This window comes from Arachis ipaensis, chromosome B06 (genome assembly GCF_000816755.2).
Source record: "Arachis ipaensis cultivar K30076 chromosome B06, Araip1.1, whole genome shotgun sequence".
In the NCBI taxonomy this organism is placed as follows: domain Eukaryota; kingdom Viridiplantae; phylum Streptophyta; class Magnoliopsida; order Fabales; family Fabaceae; genus Arachis; species Arachis ipaensis.
The window spans coordinates 1936742-1946746 of NC_029790.2; the positions used below are offsets into that span (position 1 = coordinate 1936742).

At 35.6% G+C, this 10005-nt stretch overlaps 3 protein-coding genes across 8 annotated transcripts; 2 read left to right on the forward strand and 1 right to left on the reverse strand.

Moving 5' to 3' along the window:
- LOC107645196 (type IV inositol polyphosphate 5-phosphatase 7) lies at positions 914-4971 on the forward strand. 6 transcript variants are annotated; one of them, XM_021103691.1, is made up of 12 exons: positions 916-1460; positions 1557-1659; positions 2044-2112; positions 2365-2452; positions 2555-2659; positions 2756-3362; positions 3456-3649; positions 3732-3840; positions 3919-4064; positions 4149-4450; positions 4535-4605; positions 4710-4970. In XM_021103691.1, exons 1-10 carry the CDS (start codon positions 1431-1433, stop codon positions 4288-4290), a joined length of 1593 nt encoding a protein of 530 aa, XP_020959350.1. In that variant the 5' UTR covers positions 916-1430; the 3' UTR covers positions 4291-4450; positions 4535-4605; positions 4710-4970. The 6 variants fall into 6 exon arrangements, with proteins under 6 accessions (XP_020959353.1, XP_020959352.1, XP_020959354.1 ...); XM_021103692.1 differs by having other exon boundaries at positions 4149-4354; XM_021103694.1 differs by having other exon boundaries at positions 914-1460; positions 3919-4044; positions 4219-4605; positions 4710-4971.
- On the forward strand, positions 5427-8047 carry LOC107645197 (sucrose-binding protein). The gene is made up of 5 exons (XM_016349167.2): positions 5427-5935; positions 6174-6349; positions 6425-6487; positions 6563-6826; positions 7455-8047. The coding sequence occupies exons 1-5, from the start codon at positions 5488-5490 to the stop codon at positions 7902-7904; spliced, it is 1401 nt and encodes a 466-aa protein (XP_016204653.1). The 5' UTR covers positions 5427-5487; the 3' UTR covers positions 7905-8047.
- LOC107645199 lies at positions 7990-9115 on the reverse strand. The gene is made up of 2 exons (XM_016349169.2): positions 8522-9115; positions 7990-8179 (listed from the first exon to the last, which is right to left on the reverse strand). The coding sequence occupies exons 1-2, from the start codon at positions 8871-8873 to the stop codon at positions 8139-8141; spliced, it is 393 nt and encodes a 130-aa protein (XP_016204655.1). The 5' UTR covers positions 8874-9115; the 3' UTR covers positions 7990-8138.

The window sequence follows — 10005 nt, forward strand, 5'->3', positions numbered from 1 at the left end:
ACGTATTTTATGTCCATGTCAGTATCCGCGTATCGGTTAAAAATCTCTGAGTTTTATGAACGAAAAAAATTAATTAATTCTATAAAACTATAAATATTGTTTTAGTATTAGTTTTTCAAAGTCTATGTGTTAGGTAGGTTAACAGGTTTTAATTATCCGTACAGACACATAGACTAGGCTTGGGGTTAATATGGGAGTGGAACCTTCACTCAATTTAGTGGGCCACTATTATAAGAAGATTGAGCTATGCTCCATTTGGGTTAGCCTTGAACTGCTTCTTTCAATTAAGTTTGTGGAACTAATATGTCATCATGATTTGAACATCAAGATCAAATTTAACAAGACAAAATGCAAGGGTGAAACAAGAATCTTGGATTTGATGGCTAAACTTTTTTTAGGTGGAAAGAAGAATCTTCTATCTTCGCCTCAAAACAAAATTCTACAACTAAGAAGAATCTTGGTTTATATTTAAAAAAAATCATCTTTAGAATACAAATTATCAAAACTTTTTATATTAATAGCTGATGAATTTGGTGTTCACTATCATTGATTTGTTAAATGTAATTTTTAAAAACAAGTTATTAGCCTTTGTTCAAAAATTATTTTTAATATGGTGATAAAAATTGTGTTTTGATTTAAGATTGATATTTAAAGTGTATTACAATATTATGGATATACAAAAAATGTATCCAACACACATCTTACGTAATATCAGAATAATGACCAACACACATTTGTGTATTAAGTAAAATCTACCCGCATATAATTACACCAAATAATTTCATTTTCAACAACAATACCAATATTTTTTCATATAAAAAAAATTAGCCTTATTTGCTTATATTTTTGTTTTTTTGTTTTTTTTTTTTTGGTTGTGTGTGAGTGGGTCACCATTGATATATAAGCATTGCAATTGCAACTCTCTCTCTCTCTCTGTTTCTGTTTCTGACTCATTACAGAACCCAAACACACACACACACACTTACTTCTGGTCTTCTACATTGCCTTGTCTTCTTCAAGGCCTTCTCCAAGATCTTCATACTTGTTCATCTTCCAGTTCCCTTTCTCCATAAAGATTCAAACTTCACAGCTGCAACTTCAAGATAGTTGCAGATGACCAACTGGGCTGCCACATTTTCTCAAAATATAATCAGAAACAGAGACTTACTTCAATTCTTTCCTCTATTTTACTCCTCTGCTTGGCCTCTTCACCCAATTGCTTTCATAATCAAAGCCATCTTCTTTTTTGTTTTTTCTACCTTATTTTTATATGTTTGAATAGATACATCAACATAACCAGCAATTCAATATAAACTTAGCTTCCCTATTTAAGTAGGAAAAAAGATTTTTTTTTTTTTTAAAGGAATAACTAACAGATATTCATATCACTCACTAACTCCATAAAGATATATGAAGTTGTTCCAACAACAATGAGAGATGAGAACTCCAAGAAAAGCAAGGTTTGATTTAAGAAAAATGGCATTTGTGCTTCCAAGCTTCATTTGCAATTGCATTCTGCCATAGCCATTGCTTACTCTCTTCTTTATTTGGTGAAGCTTTCATGGCCCAAGACATTGGTCAAGAAGTGGTTCAATATCAAGTGCAAAACTGATAACTTTCAAGCAGATGATGAAGTTGATGATGATGTCCTTTATCAAGGTAATTGACCAATTTTCCACATGGCTTCAATGCAATCTAGAACTCTAGAATTGGGATTCTTAGCTTTCATTTAAAAAGTTTTTTTTTTTTTTATTTACTTTTTAAATGGCTAAACTAGTTAACTATACATATATCTTTTCAATAATACACCCTCAATTCTGTTTAGCTTTTGTGAGCAATGTTCTTTTCTTTTCTTTCTTTGTTTATTTGATTTACCCTTAGTTATGTTGTTTTCCAGCTTCCATGGTTTTTCCTACCATTATTGGTACCCCCCAAAAAAAATTGTTTGTTTTGTTTTGTTGTGCTGTGTTTGATTGAGTGACATGATTAAATAACAGTGGAAAGAACACAGCTTTATTTACTTTATGGTTTTTCCTTTTTCAGGTATTGATGAAGAGAGGAAGAGCAACTATTCAGAGAAGGAGGCATGCACCATCAAAAAAAGCAAAACAGGTTCAATTTCTTAAACCTTGATATCTATCACCTTGGACCACACCATTCCCAAACCCCAAACCCCTCCAAATTGGTAAAAGATAAAATGAATTTTTGAATACAGCTTTTTTGCTGCTACAATCTCAGAATTTTGTGTCTATTAATATGCATGTAGCCGACCACACTTAGTAAGATAAGACTTTGTTGTGGTCACTTTTTTTGCTGCTATTGTCTCCTACTAATCTCATTAGTTGATCTTCATTTGAAATTCAGATAAACCAAGCAGAAGATTCTCAGACAGAATTCATGGAGGTAAGAATGACCTTGATCAAGCTCAGATTACAGAAGTGTATAATTATAGGTATGGTTCATGTAGCTCTTTGTTGTACTAAACTATCTTGTTATAACAACAAGAACTAAGGATCTTCTGTTTTATTGAGTTCTTTATTCCTTCTGCATGCAGAATCTTTGTTGCCACTTGGAATGTAGCAGGGAAGTCACCTCCAAGTTATTTGAACCTTGAAGATTGGCTTCACACCTCTCCACCCGCTGATATCTATGTTCTTGGGTAAATTACTAATGCCGGTTGTATAATGTGTAAGTCACCTTTTGTTCTGCAAGGTTTCTTGCTGAGAAACTTTTTGCATTTTCTTTTTGGCCTCAGGTTTCAAGAAATTGTACCTCTTAATGCTGGTAACATTTTGGGAACAGAAGACAATGGCCCTGCAAGGAAATGGCTTGCACTTATTAGGAAGACCCTTAACAGTCTTCCAGGAACAAGTGGTGGATGCCACACTCCATCACCACTCTCTGATCCTATTATAGAGATTGAAGCTGATTTTGAGGGATCAATGAGGCAGAAGACAACCTCTTTCCTCCATAGAAGGTCTTTTCAATCCTTGAGTCATAGTATGAAAATGGATAGTGACATCTCACTGCCACAACCGAGCTTTGATCGGCGTCTCAGCGTCTGTGATAGAATGATATATGCTCACAGGCCTAGTGACTACCGATGGGGTTCTTCAGATGATGAAAATGGAGCTGGGGACTCCCCAGTTACGGCATCCTATTCGCCAGTGCAATATAGCGGTTGTTTCCCTATGGAGGATGTTGAGAAGCAGACAGGGCAACCGAGATATTGTTTGGTTGCTAGTAAGCAAATGGTGGGGATATTTCTAACAGTTTGGGTGAAAAGTGATATCAGAGATTATATTCACAGCTTGAAGGTGTCTTCTGTTGGCAGAGGTTTGATGGGATATCTTGGAAACAAGGTGCATTTGACTTGGTCATATTCTATTCTAACATGGCTGAATTAAGGGAAAAAATTAAGAAAATCTCATAGTCTTGTATATTGTTATGTCCAGGGTTCAATATCAATTAGCATGTCTTTGCACCAAACAAGCTTTTGTTTCATCTGTAGTCATTTGACTTCAGGGCAAAAGGATGGTGATGAGCTAAGGAGAAACTTAGATGTAATGGAAATTCTGAGAAAGACAAGGTTTCCCCTTGTCCAAGGCACGAGCGACCAGTATTCGCCTCAGACAATTCTGGAACACGAGTAAGCTCTTCACCTCTATGATCCTATCATTAGTCTTTGGAATTCTGAATCTAAATTTAACTTTTGGTTTAACTTTGTGTAGCCGAATAATTTGGCTGGGGGATTTAAATTATCGGGTAGCCCTTTCTTATCGTGCGGCGAAAGCTCTTGTTGAGATGCATAACTGGAAGGACTTGTTAGAGAATGATCAAGTATGTTACTTTCTTTGTCCCCCTTTGCTCCTTTCTCAAATCTTACCTTACTCACCATTTGATATCTTTTGCTTTCAGCTGCGAATAGAGCAGAGGCAAGGTCGAGTATTCGAAGGATGGAACGAAGGGAAAATATACTTCCCTCCCACATACAAGTATTCAAACAACTCAGACAGGTATGCAGGAGATGGAAGACATTCAAAACAAAAGAGAACTCCAGCATGGTAGTGTTCTTAGTTCTTATCAATCAGAGAAGTGGTTAATGGAAATACAAAACAATCAAAATAATGCATGCTTTTTTTCTCAAGGTGTGATAGAATCTTATGGCATGGGAGAGGCCTTCACCAATTATCTTATGTTCGTGGGGAGTCAAGATTCTCTGATCATAGACCTGTGTATAGCATATTCTCAGCAGAAGTTGATCAAAGAAGCTCTAGTTACTCCAATTAATTATGACTACACTGATTTGAATTTCCTTTGACAAGTTCCTATGAACATGAGATAGCCATGCAAGGTAATTTGGATTTTAAAAAAGCATGCATTTGAATTTGAACATGGTCCCCTCCTCTTGCTGGCAGGTCCAGCTGTTACTATCATGTTTCCATAGAAGGTTAGTTTCAAGTTTTACCGGCCTCTTTCCTTTTCTTAGCATCAATTTTTGTTTTTCTTCACTACCTCATTGTGGAAGTTGCAGAGAACTCTTGAATACCTGAGGCTCTCAATGAAAATAGCATCTGAATTCTGAATTCTCATTAACAAGATAATGTATATGAACTCATGCTACTACTAATTACAGAATCACAACTGAACAAGTACTTGGTTACTTGGTTTAGGAAAATTAATTTTGTTACTGTTTGTGATCTTTGCAGGATTTGAAGAATTGAACTGTGTCTGGCAAGCTTCAGATCCAAATAATATTGATTTTATTCATTAACACAAAAAAAAAAGTGTATTTTCTAAAGTGGTTAGTTAGTTAACCTTGTAATGAAGAGTGACACAATAATCGATTTTGATCCACTTAGAGATATAAGAGATTCTGAGTTTCATGATAATGACTCTCATTAAAGTTGTCAAACATAAGACATGGACCATCAAGGACTTCAAACAATGCATTTATTATCATTTACTTACCGAGATGTCTCACATTTATTAAGTTGTCATAACCTAAGATATGGTCCCATCAAGGTTGCAGCCTTACTGTAATACCATTTGTCTTCCTCTCTTTTATGAAAAATACAATATTAGAAGAGAAAATAATGTGTTTTTGCCTTTTTGGTGAAGAAGAGGAAACCATTCCTCTCCAAGGAACATGTGGTTTAATTTTTGGATCAGCCTCCTATAAAACTAACGAATAAACCCAACAAGGTTGGTGGTAAAATAGTAGTTGGCAATGTGTTGATGATTTAGACATTTAGTTTTCAATTTTGTGACACCTAAAGGCTTGGTATACACTTGTCCTTGTGCATGTTATAATCATCTCCACTCCCAAGTCCCAAGTCCCAAGTGCCAGCATTATTATTCCTGTATTGCATACTCATCCTTAGTCCCTACTACCTACCACACAATATATAATACCTACACACATACACCCCTTCAAATTAGAAATGTGTTTGTTTCTTAATAACTAGGAGTCTAGGACTGCAACCTATGAAAACCAAGCTTGTTCTCTTCATTATTCTGCTCTCTCTATGCACCAACTTATTATCTGCTCTCAGCAGAGATGAGGAGCAGGAAGAAGAAGACCCTGAGCTCACAACATGCATGCACCAGTGTGGCCAGCAGCAACAGTATTCCAAGAGTGACAAGCGAGCATGCGTTCGCAGTTGCCAGAGGTACCATCAAATGAAGAAGGAGCGAGAAGAAGAAGAGGGAACCACGATGGAGACTCAGAATCCTTATGTGTTTGATAATGAAGATTTTAGGACCAGGTTGGAAACACAAGACGGAAGAGTTCGGGTTCTGAACAAGTTCAGTAGAAGATCCAAGGTCCTCAAAAGCATTAGCAATTATGTTTTGGTCACTATGGAAGCTAAGGGACACACTTTCACCTCTCCAACTTACTTTGATTCCGATGCCGTTATCTTTGTACTCAAAGGTACCTTTTTCTTTCTTTCTTTCTTTCTTTAGTAAAAGATCGAACTTTTGACCTTTTGAATATAGAACTTTAATACCATGTCATGATACCACTCATCCAAAAATTTTCGCTGATAAGAAAATGTAACACTAATGATTATATTTCTAATACTCTCTAAACCTCCATTATACACCTTGTATAAATATTCTATTGACTCTTCGTAATTTTTCTAATTATATTGTGGAATTGTTAATTATAGGGAGAGCGGTAATTGGGTTGGTGAGAGAAGAGAAAACGGATAGGTTCAACCTTGAAGATGGAGACATGATGAGGGTAGCAGCAGGCACACTAGTCTATTTCGTTAACAAAAATGAGAATCAGAACCTTGTCCTTGCCAATCTCTTTATACCTCTCACAACACCTGGAGACTATAAGGTTCATTCATTAATTCTCTTTAACTCATTACTATAAGCCATAAGAATAAGATGAAAACAAGTTATGGCATTGCAGGCATTTAACCCGGAACTATTTCTCACAGCATTCAGTATGGACAAACTTGAAGCTGCACTCCAGGTAGACACACATAAACTAGTTTTAAAAATAATTTTGTTATGAATAATGTTTTGATTGGAAGTGAAATTAAATCAGACTCCAAGGGAGAAGATAAAGGGGGTTTTCCATGAAGAATTAGAGGGAACCATATTCAAGATAGCAAGGGAGGAAGTGGAAGCACTGAGCAAGGTTAAGGAAGGGTTTTGGCCCTTTAGCACCCAATCGGGTGGTCCCTTCAATCTTTTGGGAACCCGTCCCTACATCTCCAACCAATATGGCCGACTCTACCAATCCTCTCTTGATAAGCCTTTCGAGCTCAATGAACTCAACCTCGTCCTCACTTTCTCCAACATCACCCGGGTAAACTAAAATGTTCTCATAAATTGAATTAGTTTCCAACATTTTTTTAGTGAAAATTCAGTGACTTCACGTGAAGTAGTTGATATCTGAAAACCATTAAATGAAAATTTAATCAAATCAGTTAAATCGTCTAACGGCTATTTGTGAGATTTAAGAGGTCAGTTAAATCGTCTAATGGCTATTCGTGAAGTCGATATCTGAAAGCCGTTAGATGAAAATTTAGTGAAATAAGTTAAATCATCTAACGGCTCTCCGTGAAGTCGATATCTGAGAACTGTTAAATGAACCGTGAAGTCAATATCTGAGAACCGTTAGATGAAAATTTCAAAATTTCAAATCAGGTAAATCATCTAACGGTTTTCCGTGAAGTCAAGTCGATATCTGAGAATTGTTAGATAAAAATTTACCGTGAAGTCAATATCTAAGAGCTATTATATGAAAATTTAGTCAAATCAGTTAAATCATCTAACGGCTCTCCGTGAAATTGATATCTGAGAATCGGTAGACGAAAATTTAGTCAAATTAGTTAAATCATCTAACGGTTCTCAGATATCAATTTCATACAACTTCACGTGAATTAACTGCACGAATTTTCACCTAATTTATATATCTAACAAGTTGCTTATAGGGTTCAATGACGGCTCCCTCTTATGTAACGAGGGCAACAAAAATATGCATTGTGGGAGAGGGGAAAGGGTATGTGGAGATAGTGTGTCCACACTACGTGTCTTCTTCACGCTACCCTGGAGGAAGAGGAGGAGGAGCAAAGGATAAGGCTTTATACCAGAGGTTTAGTTCGGAGCTGAGAGAAGGAATGGTGTTTGTGGTTCCAGCGGGGCATCCATTCTTGGTTGGAGCTGAGAAGGAAGACGATCTTCACATAGTGTGTTACGAGGTAAATGCGAGAGGGAACAAGATTCATGCTCTTGCGGGGAAAAATAACGTGATGAGTGCAATGGACAAGGATGCCAAGCAACTCACTTTCATGCAGCCGGCGGAGAAGGTTGATGAGATTTTCAGCAGAGCAGAGACTTTCTTCTTCCGTGGCCCTCATCATGACGACTATTATGACCACTGATCCGTTACAGCTTATGCGTGAATATATATGTATAATCATGCAAATGGTGTGTGTATATGTGTAGAAACTGAGGCCGTAATGTAAATCGGTGAAATAATAAGATGGTCACGTAATAATGCAATTAAAGTCACGAATCATGATAATGTTCGTCGTACATTCTTAGATAAATGTGGAAAACAGAGGATCATGATAAACGTGCCATGGAAGATGAGTCATCGCTACCGGTCTAGAAATTCACGGTGTTTTTGCCGCCGATTCTGCTTCCACCACCTCTCCTGCCGAATTTTTTAGAGAGAAGAGGGTAAATAAATACTATTTTTACTGATAAAATTTATTTAGAAATAAAACGTGATAAGAAAGTTTAGGGGTTAGTAGATTTTGTGATTTTTAGTCATCATGATTTTTAGTCATCAATAATGTTTTTAATGGTATGAAATTGTATCTAATGGTATAAAATCATTCAATTTTCTTTTGATGATTAAGTGCTAGTTAGAATTTAACAAAAGTGCTGATTCTCTAGCACTTCTCAGTATAAACTACGTTAACAAACTAACAGAATTTTGAATTTTAAATTTCTTCGTGTGCTTCTCAAGGCGGATGATTCAATAGATAAGTACCTTTACAGTGTGCGGAGAGTCCATTAATATTGCATGCGGTTGCAAGGGAGATGGCAACAGCTTGTGTGATGGGAAGTTGGAGATTTGGAGCATTTGCAGATAAAACCTTGCAAGCACAATCCATGCTTGAACTCATCAGAGCGCGCAATGAATCGCAGCACGTGCTTGATGGCGGCGTCACACCGCCGTTGTTGTTGCCGCTTCCGGTGATGAAGTTGGCGCATGGGGTGATGCTGCTCATCATGGAGATTGTGCATGCTATGCTATTCTGAGTCTGACAATCAACCATTTTCATTGTTGAAGTCATCAACAAAAAGGTAGTTATTATTGCTGATGATAGCATCATCTTCATTGTTAGTGAATGGCATTCAAGTTAATTAGGAAATGACTTTTATATATACATAATGCAATGTTCAATTAGATTTGAATTTGAATGAGGAGTTCAACTGCCTTAGCTAACATACATTTTAGTGTCTAATGAGTTATAAGTTTGGTATGGTGGGCTAGAATATAATGAACAACTTTCCATATTTGCATCTTGCTAAGAAATGCATGTTCATGTGCCATGAGGGTTTCACTTGTTATAACTCTGAAATATTAATTGACTAACAAGTCACTAATAAGTATTTATAACAAAATCACTTTAAAGTTTGTGACATAAATTTGATTAGAAAGAATAAATCTTTTTTCTATACCTCAATACATAATAATAACTTGTATAGAAGACCATCCATATATTAAAAGGTGCAGTACATGAACATAATATGATAATACAGAAACTCTTCATAATTTTATGGGTCAATAGTTTAATTGAAAACTCGTTTCTTCCATATATACCAAACTCACCCAAGAAAGGAAGCTAGCTAGGACAAATTTCCTCTTCTGCTCAATGATTCAACAAGCTGTTGCCTTTCTCTGCTGAAAAGAGAGTCATGGGATGACAAGACTGCAAAGAAAAGGAATATGGGTTAGAACCGGAAAAGTACCCTCTAGAACAAGTTATCCCACTACTTGCTTCAATATTTTGGTGGAAAAAAAAAAAGATTAGTGTAATATCTATTAGATGGAATAAAGTTGCGTGGCTTGCTCACTTATCCAAAGATCAATGAGTATGATACATCAACGGTAATGCTAAGAAGATGAGATATGCGATTACTTCAATTTTTCTTTGTGTTTTTGTACAACAGAAATATTTGATAACAACAAAAAATTTAAAAAATATAATCAGAATTTATTTTATTTAATATTTATTAATTATTATATTAATTAATAAATATTAAATAAAATAAATTTTAATATTTTTGGTTAAATTTTTTGTTGTTATCAAATATTTCTGTTGTACAAAAACACAAAGAAAAATTGAAGTAATCGCATATCTCAATCCCAATATTTAATTTAATTTTCTCATAGATTCCTTAATCTATTGCAACTAATTCGTTTATTACAAATATCATATATTTTGAGGATATAATTTTTAGAGAACT

Coding starts and splice junctions, on each gene's coding strand:
- LOC107645197 (XM_016349167.2), top strand. CDS start 5,488: ATGAAAACCAAGCTTGTTCTCTTCATTATTCTGCTCTCTCTATGCACC. Junction 6,488..6,562: donor AACTTGAAGCTGCACTCCAG/GTAGACACACAT, acceptor AAATTAAATCAG/ACTCCAAGGGAGAAGATAAA. Junction 6,827..7,454: donor CTTTCTCCAACATCACCCGG/GTAAACTAAAAT, acceptor AGTTGCTTATAG/GGTTCAATGACGGCTCCCTC.
- LOC107645199 (XM_016349169.2), bottom strand. CDS start 8,873: ATGAAGATGATGCTATCATCAGCAATAATAACTACCTTTTTGTTGATG. Junction 8,180..8,521: donor ACTCTCCGCACACTGTAAAG/GTACTTATCTAT, acceptor AAAATTCGGCAG/GAGAGGTGGTGGAAGCAGAA.
- LOC107645196 (XM_016349165.2), top strand. CDS start 1,431: ATGAGAGATGAGAACTCCAAGAAAAGCAAG. Junction 2,453..2,554: donor ACAGAAGTGTATAATTATAG/GTATGGTTCATG, acceptor TTCTGCATGCAG/AATCTTTGTTGCCACTTGGA. Junction 2,660..2,755: donor GCTGATATCTATGTTCTTGG/GTAAATTACTAA, acceptor TTTTGGCCTCAG/GTTTCAAGAAATTGTACCTC.